Source organism: Mobula hypostoma, chromosome 21 (assembly GCF_963921235.1).
Source record: "Mobula hypostoma chromosome 21, sMobHyp1.1, whole genome shotgun sequence".
NCBI lineage: Eukaryota > Metazoa > Chordata > Chondrichthyes > Myliobatiformes > Myliobatidae > Mobula > Mobula hypostoma.
The window spans coordinates 51,082,740-51,110,647 of record NC_086117.1 but is presented as its reverse complement, the minus strand read 5'-3'; the positions used below and the strand labels follow the sequence as shown (position 1 = coordinate 51,110,647).

The 27,908-nt window shown below is 45.8% G+C and overlaps 1 protein-coding gene across 1 annotated transcript; it reads right to left on the bottom strand.

Annotated features, from left to right (window-relative positions):
- Positions 1-288: 288 nt before the first annotated feature.
- mcm7 (minichromosome maintenance complex component 7) lies at positions 289-27,625 on the bottom strand. Its single transcript, XM_063073981.1, has 16 exons — positions 27,308-27,625; positions 25,902-25,981; positions 25,074-25,238; positions 24,475-24,599; positions 21,590-21,770; positions 20,550-20,687; positions 20,311-20,460; positions 16,141-16,255; positions 15,852-15,983; positions 15,089-15,172; positions 13,626-13,837; positions 10,778-10,959; positions 10,117-10,200; positions 9,861-10,029; positions 2,384-2,493; positions 289-674 (listed from the first exon to the last, which is right to left on the bottom strand). The coding sequence occupies exons 1-16, from the start codon at positions 27,336-27,338 to the stop codon at positions 467-469; spliced, it is 2,166 nt and encodes a 721-aa protein (XP_062930051.1). The 5' UTR covers positions 27,339-27,625; the 3' UTR covers positions 289-466.
- Between the last annotated feature and the right edge of the window lie 283 nt (positions 27,626-27,908).

Below are 27,908 nucleotides of genomic sequence, written 5' to 3'. Positions count from 1 at the left end.
ATGCAGCATCCCACCAACAGCAGCAGCTCCCAGATCTACGACAAGTCTGACTGGAGGAGCGTTCAGAATGGGACAAGGGCTTTGCAAATCAGGAGCACACTGAGGCCAAGTGCACCATCCCTGAAATCTCCCTCTTGCTGCACCACTGCAGAGGGAGACTCGGAACTTCCTACCACAGCCTCATCTCAAAACTGGATAACTTGACCTAAAACTTCTGTCAGCAGGATGACAACTTTTGTAGAGTACGTCAGTCATGTCAAAGAAATAAATACCAAAGAAAAAGTTACAAAGAGTTTTTATTAACCAATTTCTTCAATTCACCTCCCCTACCTAACAAAAATAAGCAAGAATACAGTCCTCTGATTGGACTGTTGGCGGCAAGAGCTCAAGCACAGAATGGCTGCCAAGCCAAGCGAGGCCAATCTAAAACAGCGTCAGTCTCCACCCAGTGTCACTGGAACTTTGCTCAAACAAAGGTGATCTTAGTTCGGGCTTGATTCACTTGCCAAATATTGAGTTCCTCGTATTCCTCCAGTGCAGCTTCTACCTGTGCCGGTGTGAATCCCTTCGAGATGCACCTTTGCTCTGCCTCAGAGTACTTAACAGTACGCACTGTGGTATCTGCAACCATCTCCCGAATCGTGGCAAAGATTACATCTGCTGGCCGCTGGGCTCTGAAACCACACAATCTGTGTCAATCACATTGGACAAGGAACAAGGAACAATGCAAAAAGCAGGCTCAGACAAGGGTCAACCCGACCAACACCCATGAACCTCCCTTATATCCGAGTATCCAGAAAGAGCAGGGAGCACATGCTGGGGCACAGAGCCAATTTACCCCTCATGAGGAAATCATGAGGAACACATACAGGATAAAAACACATTTCCCAGGAAGCGTGGAAAAAAAAAGAGGGCACAGGTTTAATCACAAACAAGAGAAAATCATCAGATGCAGGAAATCCAAGCAGCGCACACAAAATGCTGGAAGAACTCAGTCGTCCTGATGATGGGTCTTGGTCAGAAACGTCAACTGTTTACTCTTTTCCACAGATTTGCCTGGCCTGCTGAGTTCCTCCAGCATTTTGTGTGTGGAGCACAGGTCTAAGATGAGAGGTGAGAGGTGAGAGATTTAAGGACATCGAGGCAGCTTCTTCACAGAAAGGATGGTGCTTATGTAAGGGGGTTTCGTCTTTTATGTTACTGCAGAGGCTAATTAAAATGGCGTCTTTGTTATGTTAAACACTGAGAAAGTCCTTCCCGCTAGCGGTTTGTTTTGTATATCTATTGATATGAGGACGAATGAACCAACTGGGATAATTGTTATGTTTTTGGTGTATTTGAAGATACTGTATGCGCGGGATTTTGGGGCAGAAGGCGGGAGAGAGGGACAGAGAATGGACCAGGTGCTGTGAGGTCCGCTAATGGGGTGGGACCCCGAGCGGGGCGTTCGGCGAGGAGGGGAGATGGGGAGGACGGCGGACGTGCGGAAAGGCTCCGGTCGATCACTTCGGGTGGTCCCGAGCCGTAAGTCGACAGGATCCGGGTGGTTATCAGGAATCGATTGAGCTCCAACCTTTTTGTGCACGAAAAGATTGAACTTTGATAAGTGTGGCGCCTTTGATTTTCCTTTTATATTTTATTCTCTATTAATTATATAGTTCCAGTAATATCTATAAACTGTAAATCATTTAATCGTATCTGGTGTATTGTCTGTTATTTGGATGGGTGGGGTACATCACACAGCATCCACACAAACTATTACCCAGTTTGGCGGGGCCGAGGGCTGTTTCCCTAGATGACAGCGAGCCGAGCGACCCTGAGGTTGGCCAGGGGAGCTACACTTAATTAGAATGAGCTGCCAGAAATAATGGTTGAGGCAGGCACTTTAGCAATGTTTACCAACCATCTAGGTAAATACAGGGATAGGTTAAGAGGGCTATGGGCCAAACATGAGCACTAGGCTAAGTCAGCAGGGATGAGTTGGGCTAAAGGACCATGCTAGAAGAATCTATGACTCCAAGAATCAGACTGGGCCTGGGCACACACACAAAATGCTGGAGAAACTCAGGTCAGTCAGCACCTATGGTTTATTCCCTTCCATAAATGCTGCCTGACCTGCCAAGTTCCTCCAGCATTTTGTGAGAGTTGCTCAAGATGTCCAGCATCTCCAGAACCTCTTGTGACGATATGTGCCCAACCCCATAGTCACCCAATCTTGGGGCTGAATACTTCAAAAGAAATTATACACACATGCAAGAGCTGATCCCAAAAATATGGAACCGGATGAGAAGGAGCCCACAGAACAAGATAAACACAAGGGCTGGTGGGAGCAGAAAGCAGGAAGAGATACGAGCAGATACTCAATGACAGGTGCAATTCTCACCTAGTGGCTTGATCACGGTCTCCAAGTAGAGAGTCCTTGGACATCTCCATCAGCCTCATCGCTTCGTTAACATCTTCCTTCTCCACACTGTCAACCATGCGAAGCCGAGCCTTTGAAGACAGGAACACCATCAGCACCAGATTACAAGAGAGCAAGAGCTTGGAACCAGGGGAGATTCAGGAGTGAAAGGTGATCAGGAACAGGCAGGAGGAGGACTGCAAAGACAGAGCAGCTCAGGAGGAGCTGGAGGAGAGAAGTGGAAGGGGCTGCATCAGGAGAGGGTAATTGAGCCCCACAGTGGCCATACAAGTAAACCCTCTACCCGCCTGCAGAGATCTCGTCCTCCAGTTCCAGCTCTCCATGTTCTGGGCATGAATCCATGGAATGTTTCGTCATGCAGAAGAGGGAAAGTAAGAGAGCCCACGAGTTCTGTATTAACAGGATAATCCCAACCAGCTGATTGTTTTGCCAGGCACTATAGTGCATCGTCTCAGAGATCTCAAGCAAATCCTCTTTGATCAACATTATGCCACACATTCAACCATCTCTAAACAGCAGTAGCCACAAAACAGCAGTCCAGTAATCCCTCTAAAATGGCAGCACTGATAAGAGTGGGATCCACATGCTTCCTACAAATAGGACCATGGCAATCTAGCCACAAGCTCTGGAGTGCCTGTTGTGGTACTAGAATAAACCTCCAGGGGCTCGCTGCAGTCTCACGCCAGCACTGTCAGACAGAGACAAGTGCAATGCCCCTGGGATACCCAGCAATTGCCCAAGTCTCCACCTCCCAACACTGACCACTCTGAAAGATGGGCTGCAGGACAACAGGCTGGGGTGGGAGCTCAGGCCAAAGACCAGGTAATTCTCACATTTAGCAGAACTACCTATGTTCAGCTCGTGGTCCTACTTTGACAAAGCACAGTCCCCAGTGCTTAAATAGCACACAAACTCAGCCTGGGAAATCTAGGCTAGCCAATAATAATCATAAGACCATAAAACATAGAATCCCTCTGTCATTTGATCATGGCTAATTTATTTTACCTCTGAACATTCACTTGCATTCTCCCTGTCACCTTTAACACCCTTACTAATCAAGAAACAATCAGCTTTAAATATACCCAATGACTTGATCTCCACAGCAGTCTGTGCCAATGAATGCCAGATTCACCATCCTCTAGCTAAAGAAATTTGTCTTCATCTCTGTTCTAAAGGAACATTCTTCTATTCTGAGGCTGTGCTCTCTGGTCCTCGACTCTCCCACTATGGAAATCATCCTTTCCACGTCGACTCGGAATATCCAGGCTTTTCAATACTTGGCAAGTTTTCAGTAAGATTCCCCCCCCCCCGCCCACCCTCATTCTTCTAAACTCCAGTGAGTACAGACCCAAATCCATCAAACACTCCTCATTGATTAAACCTTTAATTCCTAGGATCATACTTATAAAACTCCTAGGAACATTCTTGAAAACCTCTCCAATGCCAATACATCCGTCCTTACATATGGGACCCAAAACTGCTCACAATACTCCAAATGTGGGGTACGACCAGCACCTCATAAAGGCTCAGCATTATATTCTTGCTTTTATATTCTAATGCTCTCAAAATGAATGCTAACACTGCATTTGCCTGCCTCACTAGTAACTCAATCTAATCTTTAGGGAACCCTAGAAACAAATTCTAACAGATTTGGCAGGCAAGTTTGCAATAATCAGTATCTGTAACTGATAAGCCAATTCTATATAAAAAAGAGCAGTTTTCTGTTCAGGTTTCAAAACAGTGTGGGTGGTCGGGGTCCGTGCTGTTCTCCTCGTGCACGTAAAATAAAAAAAGAATGTTTGAGTCCTAAGAGTGTGTGTGTTCTGGGCCCACTTATTTTGTTTTATTATCGGCAACGAGTTACTTCAATAGGCCAAAGCGCTTGCTTCTGCGCTGTATCTCCATGAACAGAAGTGTTTACAGATCCAAAGGCAGTTTCCTCATCCGTGATGAGGACAGTTTGGTGGTAGTGCTCGGGGGCACATGAGAAAGGGTGAATGACAGAGCACAGCTGTACCCGGTGCTGCCCCACGTCCTCCCCCCAGTTCCTGCACTAACCATCCAGCCAATTCACTCAGTGCTGTTGCACAGGAAGAGATCACTGAAATGGGAAAGAGCTCAGTGAGATAAGTGGATGATGTGACCTAAACCCATGTCCGTACATCTTCAGATCCCACTTAAGATCAACCAGTGCCAAGTCAGAACAGTCCTGCAACTCCCTCCCAATGCCATAATGTGCAAGGTTACACCGTGGAAGCAAGAGGCAAGGTGAAGCAGAGAAGGGTTCTATTCCTGGATAATAAATAGCCACAGAACCAGCCAGAGCCACTATCAGTTTTGCATGAGTTTGCACAGCAGGACAGACAGTGCAACACTGCAAAGCACACTGTAGCCCCATGCGAAGCCACAAGACACTTTGCAGCACATCCAGGGCAGATGTGCCACGCCCAGGAATAGCAATTGCCACAATAGCCACATAGAAGGCACGAGGAATTGACTACAACCGCTTCTGGTAACCCAGCCTGTGATGGGATAGCAACTGAGTAGTTGGGTCAAAATAAAAATAAAGGGTAAAATAATAGTAAAGCGATGGTATACACCCAGCAAACCTACAGCTCAGTTTAAACCAACTTCTCCTCCATGCGCCTGCCTCTGCACCCATGAAGCGTGCCAGTACAAGCTGCTGCCCACCAGGGCTACAATGTAGCCCTTTGATGCCTCTTTGGACCAAGTGCACGGAGCACAGTTGGTCCCAGGATCTCCACCTCCAATCACACATGGACCTAGGTCCAAGCCCTTTCCAGCTCTACTGTGGAACTGAACTACTCGGTCCCTCGTGAAGAATCATGGCACAGTTGACCCCAACAATCCCTGTCAACGGGGAGATGTCCAGCAGACAAGTTTCACAGTGCCTCACTGCACACCAGTCAGTTTCCAACTTAACCGTTGCCATCCTCCTTTGGTTTTCATCCAGACTGGGCAATTACGGCTGTGTGCCTTGTACATGCCGCCAGGAGGGTTGCTCTAGCGTGTTGCCCTTGCCCCTGGAGTTCTGGAAGTGCTTATACTGCAGTAGATTTCAGCAGTACTACCTGCACTAACAGCACTTTGGAACTCCAGGAAGCAGACCCTACAGTACCATCAGCCCTCCCACCAGAAAGAACCATTTGTAATTTTGTGATCACCAGTGGGTACAGCACGTGAGTATGGCTCACAGTGCCCGAGGAGACGCAATCATCACCCACCAGTCAGCATCCAAGCTCAGGCCACCCCAGATGCCCTTTCCCTATCCCCCCCCAGCAGCAGAAGCTATCAATCACGTGCACTCAGCAAGACACAACGTCATGTACACAGCAACACAAACAACGGGAAAGCACACCATCAGAAAGATGGACATCCAGAAATCCACCTCAGGAGCTGCAACAGAACCACAGCGGTCACATCCACTAGTAGATACATACACAGGCAGAATGCTGAGGGTCAGAAGCTGGCTGCAGGTTACCATGCCAGAAACTGCAACACGACCAGCCACAGACCTGTCGTACCTGGGCTCTGCCACAAAGTTCTGTAGCTAGTGAGTGAAACGTTGACAACAGCTCAGGAGGCTGCAAACCATCGTCCAGGAGAGGCTCAGGAGCAGGGCTGAATTGCCGAGGCGGAGTCAGGAAAACAAACAAAAGCACTGAAACCAGGCAGCCAGGCGATGGCCACCCGTGCAGGAATTGGCTGCGTGGTGCTACAAATGCCCACAGTGCAGTAGGTACTGCCTTACTATCTGCACTGTCAGCACTTTAGCACTGGCACAGCCCACAGAGGTGGCTGTCCAGTCTTCCAACCTCTTGGATCATATCAGCCATAGAGCCAGGACTCATCTAACAGTGACAGTCCAAGTACAGTGTCTGGTTTTCGGAACTAACACTGGTACGGGAAGTCTGGGTCCATGATAACCACTGATGTTTATACACCCAAGTGCCCTGCCCTTATCTTTAGTGTGAAACTTCCTTATTCTCGATTTGGTTCCTGTTAAATCCTTCAGTAACTTTAAAGAGACCCTGTCGACCCGTGCTGTAACATATACTGTTATAAATAAAGATCTGATTATGAACATGGGACATATGTTCATAAGTTTGCAACTGACTTGGAAAAAAAATTGATGTTCTTGACAGAATATTCATAGACTATGGTGTAGCACTGTAAGTAAGCTGGGTAAAGCCGGGGCAGATAGATTAATCCTGATAAGTACGAGCTGCTGCACGGTGCGAGGGCTCTGCGAAAAGTTGAATAGGTTAGGACTTTATTACTTTAAACTTAGAAGATTGAGGGGAAGTTTGTGTTCAGTTCTGATCTCCTACCTACAGGAAAGATATTAAGAAGATCAAAAGACTTGGGGACCTGAACTATAGGGAAATGTTGAACATGTTAAGAATTTCATTCCCTGAAGCACAGGAGAATGAGAGATTTAATGGAGGTATACAGAATTATGAAGGGCGTAGATGAGGTAAGTGTAAGCAGTTTTCTACAACTCTATAGGATCAATATTAATTCCATTTACCAGTGTTTGGCATGCAGCTTTCAGTTCCTTATTTCAAGCATTCACCCAGATACTACCTAATTGCTCGTCGAACACTACATCACAGGAACAGGCCATTCGGCCCACCTAGTTCTTGCTGAGACATTAGTCCCATCACCCTGCATCCAGACCATTGCTCTACAAATCCATGTACCTATCCAATTTGCTCTTAAAATATTGAGATCAACCCTACGTCCGACATATGCTGGCAGCTCATTCCACACTCTCACCACCCTCTGAGTGAAGTTTCTCCTCATCTTCCCTTTAAGCATTTCACCTTTCAGCTTTAATGCATGACCTCTAGTTGCAGTCTCAACCAACCTCACTGGAAAAACCCTGCCTGCAGTTCTCCTATCTATACCCCTCAATTTTGCACACCTCTGTCAGATCTCCCCTCAATTTTCTACTCTTTAAGGAATAAAAGTCCCTTCATATAGTTCAGGTCCTCAAGTCCCAGCAACATCCTTGGAAATTTTCACTGCACTCTTTCAATCTAATTTACATCTTTCCTGTAGGTAGGTGACCACAACTGGACACAATACTCCAAATTAAGCACCTCACCAAGGTCTTGCCCAGGAGAGTGAGAAGATAATTGATCAGAGTTATAGGGAAGCAATCACCTCTAAGTTGCAAGAGGCAGGTAACTGGGTGGCTGTCAAGAGAAATGGAAACGTGAATAGGCAATTATTGCAGAGCACCCCTGTGGCCATTTCCCTCAATAGCAAGTATACCATTTTGGATACTATTGTGGGGGATGACCTCCCAGGGAGACCAGGTTCCTGGCACTGAGCATGGGTCCACGGTGCAGGAAAAGAGGCAAGCAGTAGTGATAGGGGACTCAATAGGAACAGACAGGAGATTCTGTGAACGTGAAACCCAGATGGTATGTTGACTTCCCGATGCCGGGGTCAGGGATGTCTTGAATCGTGTCCAAAGTATTTTGGAGGGGAGGGAGAGCTGCTAGATGTCTTGGTGCATATTGGTACCAATGACACAGGAAGGAAAAGCAAAGAGGTCTTGAAGAGAGAATTTAGACAGCTAGGCAGAAAGCAGAGAAGCAGGACCTTCAGGGTAGTAATTTCTGCTTTGTTACCTGTGCCATGCACCAGTGAGGGTAGAAACAAGATGATTTAGTAGATAAATGCACGGCTGAGAAGCTAATGCAGGGGGCAGAGCTTCAGGTTCTTGGATCATTAGAATCTCTTCTGGAAGAGGTATGACGGGTTGCACCTGAACCTGAGGGGACAAATATTCTCGCCAGCAGATTTGTTAGAACTGTTTAAATGAATTTTGCAGCGGGGGGGGGGATACAAACCGGAGTGAAGGGACTCGGGATAGGACAAATGGTAAAAAAGCAGGAAGGGCAGGCAGTTGATAGGACAAAATTGCACCTAGCAGGGCAAGTATCAGTGCATTAGGAATGCAATCAAAAAGGGTTGCAAAATCAAGAAGGGTTGCAAATAGAGAACTCGAAGTGTTGTATCTCAATGCACAGAGTATAAGAACTAAGGAGGAAGATCTTGTTGCACTATTACAGATTGTCTGGAATGATGTTGTGGCCATCACTGAATCATGGCTGAAGGATGGTTGTAGCTGGGAGCTGAATGTCCAAGGTTACATGTTGTATTGGGGGGATAGGAAGGTAGGCAGAAGGGGTGGAGCGGCTCTGCTGGTAAAGAAAGGTATCAAATCAGTAGAAAGATGTGACATAGAATCAGATGATGTTGAATCTTTGTGGGTTGAGTTAAGAAACTGCAAGGGTAAAAGGACCCTGATGACAAGCCTCCCAACAGCAGCTGGGATGTGGACCACAGATTACAACAGGAAATAGAAAAGGCTTGTCAAAAGGGCAATGCCTTGATAGTCATAGGAGATTTTAAAATGCAAGTCGATTGGGAAAATCTGGTTGGTAATGGACCTCAAGAAAGCGAGTTTGTTGAATGCGTACAAGATGGTTTTTTAGAGCAGTTTGTCTTTGAGCCTACTAGGGAATCAGCCATACTGGATTGGGTGTTATGTAATGAACTGGGGCAATTAGGGAGCTTGAGGTAAAAGAATTAGGAGGCAGTGATCACAATAAGATTGAGTTCAACTTGAAAATTGATAGGGGGGGAAAGTAAAGTCTGACATAGCAGTACTTCTTAGCCACAGTTGCAACATCCTGCCTTTAGAATACTTCATCTTTGGGGTGTGTCTATCTTGTGCAATCTGAATTGCACCGAGAAACTCCAGCCATTGGTGTTCTGCTGCCATCCTTGCTTGTAGCCATTTCCAATCAGCTTTGCCCAGCTCCTCTCATTCCAGACTCCTTACTGCTGCGCTGCAAGTCGTCTACCTCATTGCGTATACTATACGTTCAAATATAGTGCCTTCAGTCCTGTTTTCATCACACTTTTTGATTTTGCTCCCATGTTACACTTTAACATCCCACTGTTTGCAATTTTGCCCTTTCACTACACTTCACATCCTTGCAAATTAATTTAAATCCTCCCCAACAGCTCTAACAAATATGCCCATCAAGGATCTTGGTTCCCCTTGACTTCAGGTGTAACCTGGACATACTTTCCCCGGAAAGGGATTCCAGTAGTCCTGAAATCTGAAACCTTGTCCCCTGCACACTTTGTCAAATCATCCTATTCTTGCCCTATGTGATAAGAAGCCAAAGATCCAAAACATGGACAGGTGGAGGAGCCGCTTGTCTGGTGAATGCCAGGTGAAACTGAGAGGGCAACAGGCAAGCTGTACACAAATTTCCACATGTTTACAACTGAGACTCTGAATCTTTTCCAGAGCTAGATGATTCATCAGTCAAACTTGAAATGGAGGGGAGTCGGGATAGTGGGAAGCTCTGTATTTAGAGGTACACACCAGGGCAATAGAGATACGCAGAATTGACAGCAATGTCCTGGCAGAGGTAAAGGTAGTATCTTTGTTGATTCTCGACTCTTTCCTCATCTCCACATAAGCAGCAGTGATGTAATCAGCCAACGACTCAGGGATCACTGGCTCCTTCTTCTTACAGAGATTGATGTAACGCCTAAACCGGAGAGAGAAGAGAAACACGTGATGTATGTTCTGCCCACTTTCCGCCAACACTCACCCAATGCTGCAAAGGACACGGTACCTCATGAGCTTCATGTCCAGTGGCTGGAACTGTGAGGGTGGCTGCTTGCAGTGCTGATGTACGTAGGTGATGTGCTGGGCGAGCCTGAGAATTAATAGCAACACGTTAAATACAGTACTAATATAACAACTCAGGCACTACTTTCCAGGAGCCCCAGTGATAACTTGGACCAGACCACAGGTTTTACTGAGCCCAATGATCAGCAATCATATATCTCAACACACGACCTCACCTTTGCCTTCTGCAAATAACTTCAAACTGCACTGTTGTAACAAAAAACATATGCCTCTACCCCCAAAAACAAGGCTACGTCGTCTGGAGATCTTTTGCCATGGCATTGCCTTGCATTCTTCCCAAAACTGGACAAAATATTCCAACCAAATCCTGTTGTACAGATGTTCAATTTCTGTTTCAAACTTAAAGACCAAATTTAAACATAAATATATTTCGAACAACACACTCCAAGCCATTCCCCATTAAGGAGGAGGTTTCTGACTCCCTCTGCTCCTCCACTACCATTTACTACCGATATCCCCTTTGATGTTCCACGTAAAGTCAGTCAGCTGGCATCTATCCACAGGATATTCCTATCTGTGTAACTCCTCCGTTATAGAGGTTCCACGCTTACACACATCTATGTTGCATGAGCCCACACACAAACCTCAGGTCATTATCTCGGTTGGGTTTATCCTGAATAAGCCACAGGAGGTCAAATCGGGAGAGCAATGCCGCTGGGAGCTGGATGTTCTGTTCAACTGATTTCTTGGGGTTGTATCGGCCATATGCAGGGTTTGCTGCTGCTAGAATTGAACAACGGGCGTTCAATGTTGTCATAATACCAGCCTGAAATAAAATCCAACAACTGATCACCTTGAGCAGCATGTTCACATAAAAACAAAAATCACCCTGACAACATGAAGGACCTGGATATATTCCAAAATGATTTTTAAATGTTGGTTGTCAATATTCTGCCACCATTCCTTTTCCCAATTACCTTCTTTTACCCGTGCAAAGATCCCTACACAGTTATCTTCAAACCAATTGAATGGTGAAAGGCCTTGATAGAGTGGATGAGGAGAGGATGTTTCCTACGGTGGGAGAGTCTAAGACCAGAAGAGACAGCCTCAGAAGAGAGGGGGTCCTTTTAGAACGGAGATGAGGAGGAATTTCCTTAGCCAGAGAGTGGTGAATCTGTGGAATTCTTTGCTACAGGCAGCTGTGGAGGTCGAGTCTTCATGTATATTTAAGGCAGAGGTCGACAGATTCTTGATTGGTCAGGGCATGAAGGGATACGGGGAGAATGGGGCAGAGGGCAGAATTGGATCAGCCATGATCAAATGGCGAGTGAGCCAAATGGGTTATTTCTGCTCCTAATCTTATGGTCTTAATAATGACTCATTACCAACCTCCTCTCCACTTTATCTTCCCAATTTAAATATCCCTGCCTTGTTGACATTACCTGAAGGTTTACACTCCGCATCCAAAGTGATGACAGGCGCTGACAACACACAGGCAGTGGACCTGGTCTCTATTTAGTCTCGTGATAAAACATGCCCAAGTGGCCCCCCAGGTTTGTACCACAGGACAGCCTGGTATGTACCTCCTCCTCACCAACTACACTCACGATTGAAATCGAGTGGGTTTCATCACCCGGTTGTAGCCTCAGTAGCCTTCCCAATTATGAGCTATCCTTTCCCAAGCTTCAGTTCAAAGTTAACAATCATTTTAAGAGAAACCTACTAAATTACTGTTCAAGTACCTCTGTACTTAAATATTTTGTGTATAAGTACTCAAATTCACTGAGTTAAATACCTCAAAATGTCAATAAACTGCTCAGCTTGGGAAAACTCTCCACTGGACGCAGTCAAGTGCAACAAGAAATAATCCACAAACAAGAAAATCTGCAGATGCTGGAAATCCAAGGCAACACACACAGAATATTGGAAGCCAGGCACAATCTATGGAAAAAACAGTTGATGTTTCAGGCCGAGACCTTTCATCAGGACTGGCGAAGAGTCTCAGCCAACTCGTCAACTGTTTACTCTTTTCTATAGATGCCGTCTGGCCTGCTGAATTTCACATGAAATGACCGCAATTTTTGGCCATCTCAGTACCAAAACCTAACTCCAGAACTCAAAAGTGGTTGCTTTCTTAATATTAATTTCATTCAGTTTTCCAGGATTTGTTGTGAAGGGGAAGCAATCTGAGCTCACAAAGAAACAAGACCAGGACTTAGATGATCAGCTAAATGGAAATCACAGAAGGCTATCGTCACCCACTGGGTGTAGTAGCTCGCTGGAGTCCTCTGCCTCAGCCCAGCCTTTCACATTACTCCAGTTACAGCCCATCTTCTTGATATATCTTTCATCTCCCAGGGATGAGGTCTTTAAAGTTTCTATTGGTGTTTCTGTAGCACTGCATTTTTAAAACTGGATGAGGTTGCTAGCCCCATTCCCAACCCTCATCCTTTCGCAGACAGGATTGGGACCGTCCATGGTGGAGTTAAGTGAGGGATGGCCCCAATATAAACTATCACATCCTACAAAACAGCAGACTGAAAACTGCCCTCATCTCTCATTCGCTTGTCACAGAGTGTCCAGTTTCTTAATTGATCCACCTCTGGCAGCTTTACAGGTCTGCACATCTTGAGGGACAGACAGTATGGGAACAAGACAATCAGCCACCACATCGAGTGGTAAGCAGTGGGGACCCATCCATACTAATCCCATCTCCCAGGACTTGACCTGTACCATTGTATGTCTGAAAGATTCATACGCTCAATAGAGACTTCTTAAAATGACTAAGTGCAGACTCCTTCAAACCCGAGATACTCAAGCAACTGGAAGTGAGGCACGGGGAGGAGACAGAAGAGTACAGGGCAGCTGTCATAGGGAAGGAGTATTGACGGGGCAGGCGGAGGATCGCATCACAGCCCGATACACCAGATTAGAGACCAAGCCAGTTCCATCACTTGCACAAGACCAAGAACATCTTTAAAAGGAGATGCTTCAAGAATACCCTCACTAGAGACCCTCATCATCCATGACACGTCTTCTTCACATTACTACCATCAGGGAGGAGGAACCTGAAGACCCACACTCAATGTTTTCAGGACAGCTTATTCCCCTCTGACTTTGGATTTCAGAACAGTCCACAATTACATGAATAAGACCTCGTTCTTCCTTTTTTGTGCCACTTAATAGTTATTTTTATGTTTCACAGTACTGTTGCCTCAAAACAAATTTCACATCATACAAGTCAGTGATCATAAACATGATTCTGATTCTGAATGAAGCTTTGAAAGCAGGCCAGCAACAGCAGAGATAAGTGAAGAGGACATGAGTGACCATAAATTTGGACAGGTTGATCATGGAGAAATGGTGAAGCTCTGAAATATTTATTTGACAAGAAATGATGAGGAGGGAGATCCTTATCTATACTCAACTCAATAACTTTGAAAATGGAAAAAACACACTCCCAACTCCAGAAGCTTACTTGATTATACTTACCTTAGCAATTGAGATGGTCTGCTGCTCCATGACTTCATGAATGGCAGTCCTGTCAGAGTCCATCATCTTATCAAACTCATCAATGCAGCAGATCCCCTGGTCAGCCAGCACTAGAGCTCCTCCTTCCAGGATCATCTCCCCAGTGACCGTGTCCTTCATAACTGCAGCTGTCAAGCCTACACCTGAAGAACCCCGGCCTGTGGTGTACTGACCTGCAGGCAGCACACACCAATGTCAAATGAGTTACATGCATGGTGAGCTGGGCTACCAAATAGTTGGTGAAGGAAACACTTTGCTAATCTCATTAATCATCCCACCACATTAAGCAGCATCTAACCTCCCTATAATGCTTACTTCACTCCCATGCAACCCTCCAACTACACCCCAGCCCAAACTAATGGTCTTCTCTGTAGCTCCCAACCAAGGCCTCACAAAAGTTTGTTCCACTCAAGACCATTACAACATTAACTCTCCTCCTGCAACTTTACAAAATGCTGGTTAGGGTGGTCTTGGAAAACTAGATACAGTTCTGGTTACCAGGCTGTAGAAGTGATTGCACCAGAGACACTATAGAGGATATCCACTGGGGTGCTGCCTGGGTTGGACGACTTTACTTATTGAAGTGAAGGAGGCCAAGGGGTAACCTGGAAGCATATCAGAATGAGGGGGATAGGGTAAATGGTCACAATTTTTTCCCATTGCAGGAATATCAAAAACAAGAGGGTGTAGGTTTACGGTGAGGAAGGAAATTTAAAAGGGCATTTTGTTTCAGAAGGAGTGTTTGAGCTCTGGAACACCATGCCAGAGGCGCTGGTTGAATCAGATGCAATTGTTTCATTTAAAAGGCATTTAGACATCTATTTAAATAGACATGGCAGAGAAGGAATGTGACCTAATGCGCCTGAATAGGAAGTGTAGATGGGCAATGGGATTGGCATGTACGTGGTGAGCTGAGGGGCCTGTCGTGGTGTTGTATCTATAACTCATCACCAACGTAAGCTTCCCATAACTGAAGCAGCATCAGATTTAGGCAATTAAAGAGACCACCACTATTTTTGATTCTGCCAACTAGAACAAACAAAAGGGCTTATCCTTTCACCACTTCCTCATCACTGAGCCATCCATTGCAATTAGACTGAAGCACTGGCTAGTGTTAGAAAAGATATGGATCACGTGGAGACAGAAGAGAATTAGCTAAGGCATTGCATTTAGTGCAGATGCAGTGGTTCGAAGGGCCTGGGCTGCACTATTATATGTTCTAAATACACTCAGCACGAAAGTACAAACCTGGTCCATTCAAACTCTTCAGATTTAAGCAGTACTAATCTCTGAACCGTTCTATAGAAAGCCAGCCTTCTGCAAGAATGCCCCTACCATATCAACTGGTGATCAGGAACAATACCCGGCACACCTGAAATTGACACAACACAGTTCAGCTACGAAAGTGAGGACTGGGCACTTACTCCTTGGTGCCAGTCTGTCAATGTAGCAGAGCAGCTGGGACTTGGCCACACCTGGATCTCCCATCAGACAGATGTTGATGTTTCCTAAAAATAAGGAGCGAGGAGATTCCACTGAAATGAGTATATTCAGTGAGAGATGTTACATTACCTCTGGATGCGGTAGAATCAAGGCCAGACAAGGAAACGCAGAGTTTGCTGCTCACTGTGCACGAGACTGGCAGATATTGTTCACCACTTTGTGGCATCCATTCCAGAACCCACTAATTCCAGTAAAAGGATTGTGACTTTGGTGAAGACACAACTCTAGGTAGCAAGAAACTCAATGGAGAATTTTGTGGAGCAAAGCACGATTAATCTGAAAGAATTACTGTCAAATTTCTACCCACAATCATTAACTTACGACAAGTGCTTGAAAATAACACAAGCAACTGGGAGAATGGGACCAGACTGGCTTAGAAGGTACTCATTTCCCGATCACAGAGGGGTTAAAGTTAAATGACATCGGCTGATCAGCAAGTTAGATGTAACTGGCTCTTTAACAATAGCAATCCAGAAGTAATTAGTTCCTTTATCCATTGGGAGGGTAGGGGCACCCAGTTCAATAAGGGTTTCTTCCACTAACATCAAAAAGGAACATCACCCACCCACAGGAACACTTGAATGCATCCTATTACAAAAGATGGGCTTCCAGTCAGGATGGGTATACAAGGAAGAGTCACAGAGTCAGGAGTACACAGTAAACCATCCTTGGCACAGCTCTCACCTCTGATCTTCATTCCTTTAGGAGACTGATTCACGCCTCCAACAAGCAGCAGCAACAGTGCCTTCTTCACATCCTCATGCCCATAGATCTCCGGGGCAATCGAGGCAGCCAACTTCTCATAGAAGTCATCCTCTGCAAAAAGTCCACATCACCATTAGCAGCAAAGGGGTCTTCCCCATCCCACAAAGGTCCCACCAACTTGTTCCTTGCAGATAGCCATAACTCACTCCGAGAGAACGTACTACACAGACCACTTCAATGTTACATGTTCAGCACTTCACCAATTTACCTGTGATTTGCCTCAGCTCCTCTTCGCTCAATTCCTCTGCCCCTAACTCATCGTCCTCAGATTTATTCATCTGACTGATCCTGTGAGCATCCAAGTACGTCTCTGAGAGCAGACCCTAGAATCAGTGCAAGAGATTAGTCTGGAATTACGAGTCAACTGTACCAATACGTCCAGTCCTGGCCGCCGGAGCTGAGCACCCTGACAGAAAATGTGGCCTGTAAGCATTGAGTCTCAACTCCCGCGTCTCAGGGAAAATAAATTCATAGAACACTAAGCACCGAAACAGGCCCTACAGTCTATCTAGTCTGTGAGAAACTATTAATCTGACTAATCCTACTGATCTCACCTGGATCATAGCCTCCATACCCCTTCCCATTCATGTCACTAAGTTTCTCTTCAATGTTGAAATTGGCTCCACACTCACCACTTGCGCTGGCACCTTAAGTGAAGAAGTTCCCCCTCATGCTCCCATTAAGCTTTTCATCTAATTGTAGTCCCACCCAATCTGTGGAAAAAGCCTACTTGTACTTATCCTATCTATACCCCTCATAATTTTGAAAACTTCTATCAAATCTCCCCTCAGTCTTCTACATTCTAAGGAATAAAGTCCTAACTTATTCAATCTTTCCTTATAACTCAGATCCTCAAGTCCCGGTGACATCCTTGAAAATTTTCTCTGTCCTCTTCCAATCTTATTTACAACCTTCCTGTAGGTAGGTGACCAAAAGGTAGTCTTCCTCGCCGTCCACTACATCCCCAATCTTGGTGCCACCTGCAAATCTGCTGCTCCAATTTTATGAATTTATTGACGAGATGCAACACAGAATAGCTGCTTCGAGCCGTGCCGCCCAACAACCATTTTAACCCTAGCCTAATCATGGGATCATTTACAATGATTAATTAACCTACCAACCGGTACGTCTTTGGACTGTGGGAAGAAAATGGAGCACACGGAGGAAACCCACGTGGTCACAGGGTGAACGTACAAATTCCATGCAGACAGTGGCGGGAATTGAAGCTGATTCCACATAGCGTTATGCTAACCACTACACTACCATTCCCCCCTTAATAATTTACCACATTATCATCCATATCGTTGATATACGGCAAATAACAACGGACCCAGCACCGATCCCTGGAGCATACCACTATTCACAGGCCTCTTGTCAAGACAGACACTCTGGCTTCTCCTGCAAAGCCACTGTCTAATCCAATTTACTACCTCATCTTGAACGTCAAGCAACTGAACCTTCCTGACCAACCTCCCATGCGGTACCTTACCAAATGCCTTATTAAAATCCATATGAATGGTGGGGTGGAGATACATCTTTACTATAGGAGGCGAAGGTGCTCCTTCCCTCCTTTAGGCTGCAGGTTAACCTTGGGCAAGTTATAGCACCTACCCAATCAGGGTCAAACGGAGCCATAGGAGAAAGTGATGGATGGTTGTATGAGCAGCTGGACATATCACAGGTTCTGGTTATGTGACCACTGATGCCAGGCACACAATTTCTGAAGCGTATCGAGAATGGCTGGGGTCACCCGACTCGTAAAGACACTGTCCAGAAGGAGACAATTGCAAATCACTTCTGTAAAAAGAACAATTATGGTCATGGATAGACCATGATCCCCGACGTCATACAACAAGGCACATAATGATGGTGAAAGTCCATGTAGACAATGCCCACCGCTTTGCCTTCATCAACTTTCCTGGTAATTTCCTCAAACTCTAAAAGATTGGTTAGACATGACCTATCACGCACAAAACCACACTGACCACCACTGTTTGGTCCCCGTCTATCCTGTCCATTAGAATACCTTCCAGTAACTTTCACACTACTGATGTCGGCTCACTGGCCTAGCTTATTCTTAGAGCAGGGGTCCATGTTTTAGAGCCTTTCTTAAACAAAAGAACATTAGCTATCCTCCAATCCTCCAGCACCTCACCTGTGGCCAAGTATGTTTTAAATATCTCTCTGCTAGAGTGACAATTTTTGCACTAGCCTTGAGGAAACACACTGACAGACCCTGGGGATTCATCCACCTTGATTTACCTCAAGACAACAAACAGCTTCTCTGTGTTCTGTACAGTGCCCCTGATCTTGCTGATGCATTGCGTCACACCTACAGACCATGGATGTCCTTACCTTTTCGCTAATAAACAGATCAAGTGCTTCCAAGGACCACTAAAAAACTGAGTACAAAATTTAGCTAACTGTACTGCTTGGCTTCTCCAGCTGCAAGATGTGATTAAGCTAGCTAACATTCTGCAAGAGAGATAGCTAAGATCAGTTTAAAATTGAATATAGTCAACAGACCAGGGTGGTTCACAAGTTTGAGTGACGCTTTGTGCGCCATCTCTAATTTTGTAGGCTGGTGAGATGGATGGGTGAGGGAGAAAAGAAAAATTGTGTGCAAAAGAACCTTGTTACTTCAGAATCTGTGACCAGTTCCAAACACTGGAGTCAGCCTTTCCAGCTGACATCAAGGCCCAAAGTGGAAACATCTGAAGTATGACACACTACCAAAAAAATGGGAGATCGACCGGAGAAACAGAACACTACACAATGTGGACCTTTACCACTGTGTCAGTACTTAAGTAACAGCAAAAGTACAGAAAGGCTAATTATGTCTTTCCTTACAAAGTTCAAACTAATAGTAGAAACCTTATGCCTGAACCCTGGGAAGGCTACACACTAAGTGCTGGTAAACGGGATTATTGTAGGTGGGTCAGCAGGACAGACAAGGATTCGGTACTGGATGAATTTATGATTGTGACACTTCCCACAATGTGGCAGGAACTGTTAGTTACACTGACAAAGATCAGAGCAAATTGAAGAGCAGTAACTTATCAACAGACTAATAACTTCTAAGACCACAGGACATAGGAGCAGAAGAAGACCTTTCAGCCCAAGATGCTCTAACACTTCACCATGGCTGACCCACTTCCCCCTCAACCTCATTCTCCTGCCTTCTCCCAAAACCTTTCAGGCACTGACCTATCAACCTCCACCTCAAGTACACGCGGTGACCTGGCCTCCACAGCCACCTGTGGCAACCAATTCCAGATTCGCCACCCTTTGTCTAAAGAAATTCCTCCTCATCCCCATTCTAATTGGAATACCACTATTCTGAAGCTGTGTCCTCTGGTCTTAGACCATGGAGAACGTCCTCTCCATATGCACAGTCTAGGCCTTTCAACATTCAATAGTCTTCATAGGCCTCCTCGTACTCGTACTTCTAAATTCTAGCAAGTAAAGGCCCAGAGCCATCAATCAGTCCTCTCACAATAAGCCTTTCATTCCCAGAATCACTGTTGTGAACCTCTGAAGCCTCTCCAATGTCAGCACATCCTTTCTTAAATAAGGGCCCAAAATCTCTCACAATACTCCAAGCGAGGCCTCACCAATGCCATATAAAGTGTTGCTTGAATTTCCAGCATCTGCAGAATTCCTGTTGTTTGCCATATAAAGCCTCACCATTACATCCTTGTTTTATATTCTAGTCCTCTCCAAGTGAATGTTAATATTGCAATTGCCTTTCTCAACATTTACTCAACCTTCAAATCAACCCTTAGAGTCCCTTTGGAGCCCTCGGGTTCTGAATTTTCTCTCCGTTTCGAAAATCGTGTATTCTTTTATTCCTTCTACTAAAGTACACGACCGTACACTGCTTGGCACTGCATTCCACTTGCCACTTCTTTGCCTATTCTTCTAATAGACAAGTCCTCTGCAGCCTCCTTGCTTCCTCAACACTACTGCCCCTGCACCAAACTTCATATTGTCTGCACAAAGCCATCACCCATCATCTAAATCACCGAGATAACTTAAAAAGTATCGGTCCCGACATCGACCCATGTGAAACATCACCAGTCACTGGCAGCCAGTCCGAAAAGGCTCCCTTTATTCCTACTCTTTGCCTCCTGCCAATCAGCCAATACTCTATACATGCTATTATCTGTCCTGTAATCCCATGGGCTTTTATCTTGTTAAGCAGCGTCATTCTCAGCACCTTGTCAAAGGCCTTCTTAAAATCCAAGTACAAACACCCATCGATTCTCTTTTGTCTATATCCTGTTTGTTACTTCTTCAAAGAGTTCTAACAGTTTTGAGAGTCAAGGTTTTCCCCTGCAGGGAACTCTGAGAATGTAATCAACAGCAGCATTCTTACCTGGACCACCTGTCTGAAGCCCGTCCTCATCATGGGCAGGAAGATGCCGGTGATGCTAACGTGGTCCCCGGGCTGAGCTTCCCTGGTGTTCTCACCTCTGCTGTACACAGTCATACTGCGGGGAATATTTCCCACCGGCACTTGGTCACTCTGAAGAAACAAACCGTCAGTACTGACCCCAGTTTTCCAAAGACCACCTTCCCCCACCCTATCCCCCAAACAAAGTTTTAACCACTCACATGTTCCTGGATCTTAATCTCCTGGAACTTTATGAACTTCGACCCCCGCGACTGCAGGTAAAGCCTTCCTCCGGATTTATTGGTTTGACATTCACGGCTGGGGCACATTATCAGGGGCATGAATGTAGGAGACTGGATCTGAAACAAGAAAAAAAATTAACTGCTTTCCACTACGACCTGTTCACTATCAAACTATAAACCAGTACAAAGTAATAGGAAACCTCTAGGCTTTTATATAATGCTCTGTAACCCCGCACCTCATGCCCAAACATTACTCAAAGTGGTGCCTTTTACCCACTGGGACTCCCCTGCCAGGCTCCTGTCTAACACCAGAAAGCGAGTTCACACCACCTCAATGTAACCGCCAGCTGTACACACAGGCCCCTCCCTGGCCCATTACAAGCTTCATAGTCAGGAGGGACAAGCATAAATTCAGAGTAGAAATGAACTAAATGGTACAATTTTAAGGAATGATTTTGTTTAAATCTGAACTGGGATCCTCCAGCCTATCTCAGTCCATTGACACTTCATGTCACACCGTAGCACACCACACGAGGGCACATTAGTCGAATATTTGTCATTAAGGCACCAGCTGAGTTATATGCCCTTTGTCAGATAACGCCCATGCTTCACTACCTGAAATTTTCATTTGCAGTGTGGGTGTACACGTGCCATCAGATGCAACTCTGCTTTATCACAGCTTCGGGAATCACTGGAACTTGGGTTCACTGAAGAGAGTATCAAAGTCTCCAGATAAGCTTCAAAGTGGAGTAAGTAGGGAGAAGTGTGAATGGTAGGAAGTACGGTACAAAGAATGAGGAGAAGCATTCTGATCTACATCGTATAACTTTACAGAATGACTTTTTTTTTAAAAAATCTGATAACCAGATTCGCCACACTGGTTTTGGTTGATTATCAATGTTAGGGGAATTTTGTGAAAGAAACAAATGATAATTTCTCATGGGAGCCTTTAACATTGACTTCACTGATTAACAGACTAAACCAGCATCAGTTTGCTAGATGCTCTGCACTGTACTTACCGGCTGGTAGGTCTCTGCCCCACACTGATCACAAGTATACGTAGCCACCACCATCATGGGCTTGACTTCTGTTACTCTGGTAACAATACCTCGGACAGTCACGAGCTTTCCGATACTGTCCGCCTTCACATCCCTTATCACCTTTGGCTTCATTGTACTCGGATGCTTGAAATAAACCTCACTGGTGGAGGAAGGAGAAAAGCCATAAATCCAACGATTAAGAATTCCATCTCCAAGTGATCAACCCTGTCTCCCAACTTCAATTCTACATACTCCTAAACCAGTGCTCAAAAACCCAGCTGCTTACACCAGCAACACAGCTGAAAATAATTCAAAGCTGTTTTTTTCCCCAATAGACAATCAAATGGCATTAGTTTCAAAGTAAATATGAAAAAAGATACTGTAGGTCTGGTCCATTAGTTGAGATTGCAAATTGGAGAAGGGTCAATTTTGATGCTTTCAGAAAGGAGCTGGCAGGTTTGGATTGAGACAGACTGTCTTCTGGCAAAGGTGTACTTGGTAAATGGGAGGCCTTCAAAAATGAAGCTTTCAGAGTACAAAGCTTGTATGTGCCTGTCAGATTTAGAGGTAAAAAAAAGTTTTAGGGAACCTTGTTTTTCCAAGAGATGTTGAGGCCCTGGTTAAGAAAGAAGGGAAAAAACAAAAAGAGATGCACAGCAGGTAGGAACAAGTGTGGTGCTGATGAAGTACAAGAAATACAGCACTCAAAAGAAATTTGGAGGGCCAAAGGAAGACAGGATGACCCAGCAGACAAGGTGAAGGAGAATCTAAATCAGTCCTCTGGAAGCTCAATAGTAATCCATGCTTGGAGCCAAAAGAGAAGAGGTGATCTTAAATGGATTTTTTTTACAACTGTATTTACTCAGGAGACAGTCAGTCGGTAGAAGTGAGGCAAAGCAGCATCAGCTTAATGAACATGGACTTGATTACAGAGGTGGAGCTGTGTACTGTCCTGATGCAAATTAGGGTGGATAAATCCCCAGGACCTGACAAGGTGTTCCCTCAGACCCTGTGGGAGGCAAGTGCAGAAACTGCAGGGGCCCTAGCAGAGAAATTTAAATCATTCTTCGCAACAGGTAAGGTACCACAGAATTGGAGGATAGCCAATGTTGTTCCACTGTTTAAGAAAGGCTCCAAAAACAAACCAGAAAACTTTAGGTCGGTGAGCCTGACATTACGAGTGGGAAAGTTATTGGGAGGCATTTCAAGGGACCTGATATGAGTATTTGGGTAGGGATGGACTGATTAAGGATCGTTAGCATTGCTTCATGCATGGTAGATCATGCTTAACCAATCTTAATGGAGGTTTTCAAGGAAGTTACCATGAAAGTTGATGAAGGCAAGGCAGTGGATGTTGCCTACAAGAACTTTAGGAAGGTATTCGACAAGGTCCTGCATAGGAGGTTGGTCAAGAAAGTTCAGTTGCTCAGCATTCGAGATTGGATTGGAGATTGGCTGCATGGGAAAAGCCAGAGTGGTAGAAGATGGTTGCTTCTCTGATTGGAAGCCTGTAAGTAATGGTTTGCCACAGGGATCATTGCTGAGTCTGTTGTTTGGCATCTATATCAGTAAATTTGCAGATGACATCAAGATTGGGGGTGTAGTGGACATCAAGACTGGAGGTGTAGTGAACAGCAAGGAAGGCAGCTGGAAAAATGGCAGATGGAATTTAATGAAGACAACTGCGAGCTGTTGCACTCGCAGAGTAGGTCTTATGGTAGGGCATTGAGGAGTGTGCAGAACAAAGGGATCTCGGAATTCATTGTAAGTGGGGGCCCAGGTAGATAAAGAAAGCTTTTGGCACATTGGCCTTCATATATCAAAGTTTTCAATACAGGAGATGGGTTATGTTGGCGAGGTCTAATTTGGAGTATTGTGTGCAGTTTTGGTCACCAACCTGCAGGAAAGATGTAAATAAGGTTGAAAAGAGGATAGAGAGAAAATTTACAAGAATGCTGCCAGGTCTGGAGGACCTGAATTACAAGTAAAAATTTAACAGGTTAGGACTTTATTCCTTGGAATGTAGAACATTGAGAGATTTGATAGAGGTATACAAAATTATGAGGGGTATGGATAGGGTAAATGCAAGCGGACTTTTTCCACTGAGGCTGGCTGGGTCTACAACTGGAGGTTATGAGTTAAGGGTGAAAGGCGAAAGGTTTAAGGGGAACGAGAGGAAACTTCTTCGCTCAGAGGGTCACGCGTGTGTGGAACAAGCTGTCGGTGCAAGTGGAGCACGCGAGCTTGATTTCAACATCCAAGAGAAGTTTGTACAGGTACATGCATAACAGCGGTATGGAGGGCTACGGGCTCAGTGTAGGTCAATGGGAGGAGCAGTTTAAATGGTTTGGCACGGACTAGATGGACCGAAGGGCCTGGTTCTGTGTTGTACTTTTCTGTGACTCTATGGCATGCAGCAGGCTCTCATAAACAGGAACATGCCAAAGGATATTGCCCACAGCACCAAGGAGTCTCCCCTTGTAATAAATGCCCACCTGAAGGCAACGGAATCTTGAGATACGACAGTGACAGCAGTTTAGCCAACTTGGGAAGAAGACAAAGGAATGTCATCGGGGTGAAGAGCTTTCCAAGGCCAAAGGAAACACTCCTACTGCCCATGGCGTCCCTCTCGCCTGTCCGATAGAAGGCACTTCCAAAGAACTGGCAGAGCCAGAGAGGTGGTAAACCATGATCCTGTTTTTCTGAAATTGGGGAACTGGGGCAGAAGGAAGCTCTCATATTGAACTAATTTCCACACTCACCACCCACACCAGTGCTCCTCTACAAACCACACCCCCAGTGTGCCTGAACCTGCCCATTCAAGGCACAAATGCAGCACTACATCAGTTCCTGCTGGTACTCACAATCTCCGCAGGAGCTCGGCCGGGTACTGGTTGTGAGAGTCGTGGATTTCGTTGGGATCACGCGTACGCTGCTCCATCATCAGCCTGTGTTCGATGTAAACATCCAGTGCATCCTTACTCACCACCTAAGTGGAAAGCAGAACCAAAGTCCTCAGTGTAGATCGAACATTCTGCTCTGATAGTTACCAGCACCAACAAGGCAACACAGTCATAACCTAGCCCACGACAGAAAAAGGATCGCCTTAAAAGCTTTGCACGTCTCCAGCTTGGTTTACACAGGAAACATTCTCAAGTTCAGGGGTTGCTATGATTAAGGGTTCCAGAGATTTATGACTAGAGTGTTTTATTCATTCGGATTCAATATAAATGCCTGTGAAGGATACAAGCACAAAAGCCGGAAATCAGACACCCAGTGGTTTTGGAAAGAAACTCAAGTCATTCCTGGAGAGAGGAAACATCCCAGCCCCAGAGAGCACACTGGTGTAAACCACTAAAAGCTGGCTGCAAGAGGAGGAAACAGAATGGAGGCACAGACATTCAGAGAGAAAATCACCCATGTAACTCCCACTGCGTCTTCCTTCCCACCAGCCCCAGCTCACCTCCCTTTCCTTGTACTGCGGCAGCACTTCCTGAATGGCATCAGCGAAAAGGTTCACATATCGGCGCGTGTTCTCACAGATCGAGTCCACCAACTCTGGGTCCTCCTCTGCAATGTCATCCAGGTCGACGTAGAGAGCCACCTGCTCACGGTGAGCAAGTTGCACCTTAAAAAGGCCAAGAATTAGGATAAGGCTTTGCCATGATGGCCGCACATTCAATTTAATTAAAAACTAATTCCGTATAGTAATCAACACACATCAAAGTTGCTAGTGAACGCAGCAGGCCAGGCAGCATCTATAGGAAGAGATACAGTCGACATTTCAGGCCGAGACCCTGCATCAGGACTTCAGTTAGACCTGACGAAGGGTCTCGGCCTGAAACGCCGACTGTACCTCTTCCTATAGATGCTGCCTGGCCTGCTGCGTTCACTAGCAACTTTGATGTGTGTTGCTTGAATTTCCAGCATCTGCAGAATTCCTGTTGTTTCCGTATAGTAATCCGTTACTACAAGAATCGAGAAGAACAGAAGCCTGGCAGTTATAGTAGGTAACTTGGCTATTATTACATCAACCAAGATACAGTGAAAAACCTCCGTATGCATACCCTCCAGACCAACCATTCCATACTTGAGCTGAGGCAGAATAATACCAAATATAGTCTTACGGTTAGAGAGTGCAGATTGACAAATCAAGTGCAAAGTAGACAGATATCAAGAATGCATCTTTAATTTATAAATCTTACGCAGCAGGAATGAAGCTCCCTTGAGCCTAGATGTATGTGCACCATATGCAGGAAAGTAAGAAATGCTTCAGACACAAGGTTCTTACCAATTGCTCGACATACTTGAAATGCTTCTTCCCTAATTCATTATCTGTGTAGAACTCCTGCAGGAACTTGATGCACTTCTCTGCAAGAAACAGCAGTCTTTAGTTTTGCTCCCATCTCCATTATACAGTAATGCTTCAAAAATACCCCACTCCAAAGGTGAGCCTGGCATTGTAACACCTGGTCCAGCAAAAATAATTAGCAACTAGGTTCTGTCTGTGTGGAGCCTGCATGCTCCCCCATGACTCTGCTGGTTTCCTCCCAGATGCCAAAGACATGCAGGTTTCTGGGTTATTTGATGGATGTAATTTTGCCCTGGTAGATAGGTGAGATTCAGAATCAGGAGCTCATGGAATGTGGAAGGACAAGGATAGTGGTTTTCTCCAGCATTTTGTGTGTTGGCCTTTGACCAATCACAGTAGCCTTGTGCAGATCATTTCCCAAATAGACCCATTAGACTTCACCCCAATACTGCTTCCTGAGTTTCCTATACCTAGCCTAGATCAACACCCCACCCCCCACCATCACCAGTATACCTCAACGTTATGACCAAGTCACTGGAGAACTTACGGATATTAAAGTCAGGATAAAGAGACATTCGCTTGGAGACACTCTGGCAAACTCATTGCAACACACACAAAAGTTGCTGGTGAACGCAGCAGGCCAGGCAGCAACATCTGGTAGACTCATTGCTTTACTTTTAAGATCAATGATAACAACAGGTGACTCAACATAATTTCAATAGTTACAATGACATCGTTTACTTCAGTACTTTGGGTTGACAATGCTTCCTTCAGAAATGCATCCAGGCGAATGTTCCAATACCTTCCTTGGCTAGGACAAACTACTTTTAAACTTCCCTGAACTTACACAATGTTACAATAGTGCAGATGTCTTAACTTCATAGTTAATGCAGAGCAATTAACACAACCTCATTGCCTTAACTGACGCATATACAGACGTCTCACGGTCACCATTTTGCAAACCACATCTCTTGGACTGTGCTTCACAAACAATATCGTTTATTTGCGAAGTTGTGTTTTTAACTTAAATTAACTGCTTGCAATTTACATTAAGAACTGCAGACTGGTTCTTGTTTGAATTAATATTTACGATATTCACATAACCAGCAGACACTCCCCACCAGTATCTCATCCTGAGAACCGCCTCTGTCCCATTCCGGCAGTGTGACCGGTCCAGATGCATGAAGCCTCTATACCCAAAACACCAACTGTCCGTCCACGCCCCTCCCCCGACCCACGACTTCCTCCAGCCCCCTGTTCGTTACCCTTTCCCATTCGCCGGCTCTGCAAGTCCCGGTACAGCCGAGGCCAGAGCCCCGAGCCCCATCACTAACCACCCCCGAACCGAGCCCACTCTAACCAATGCTCCGGATAACCCCAGCCACCTTTCTCGCTCTGATAGTCTCTCGGGGGCATGTTCACCGCTGGCGCTCCCTCCTCTGGCCGCTCTGTGTCCGGGCGATCCCTCCTCTGGCCGCTCCGTGTCCAGGCGCTCCCTCCCGCGCGGACCTCAGACTGAAACTGGCGCGAATCCGCGGCCCACGTGACCGCCGGGGCAGACGGCTCCACTCGGTGAGGTGTGGGGGGGGGGTTGCTCTCTTGTCGGACTACACACAGAAACTCCCCGGCTGATCGTCCGCACACAGGCCCAATCGGGCGGCACTGTCCAGCGGATATTAACGCAGAAAACGACGCCGGACTCACGGCCGCTTTCACGAGGGCGCCAGGACGTCAGTGCTCTCCTCCAGTCACTCCCCACCGGCCCGAAGGTGCCGCGGCTCAATGGCGCCAAAGCACCCGGCAATCTCATTGGCCGCAACGGCACCCTCACCTTTCACCCTGAACGTCATAGAGCGGCTTGTACAGAATAACAAAGGCGCGGAGTGCGGCTCCGGTCTGGACCCGACGCCAGGGTGACTCCACGGTATAACCCAGTGACCACTGACCCCGGGAGCACCCACCCCCGGACATGGGGTTCCATAGTCA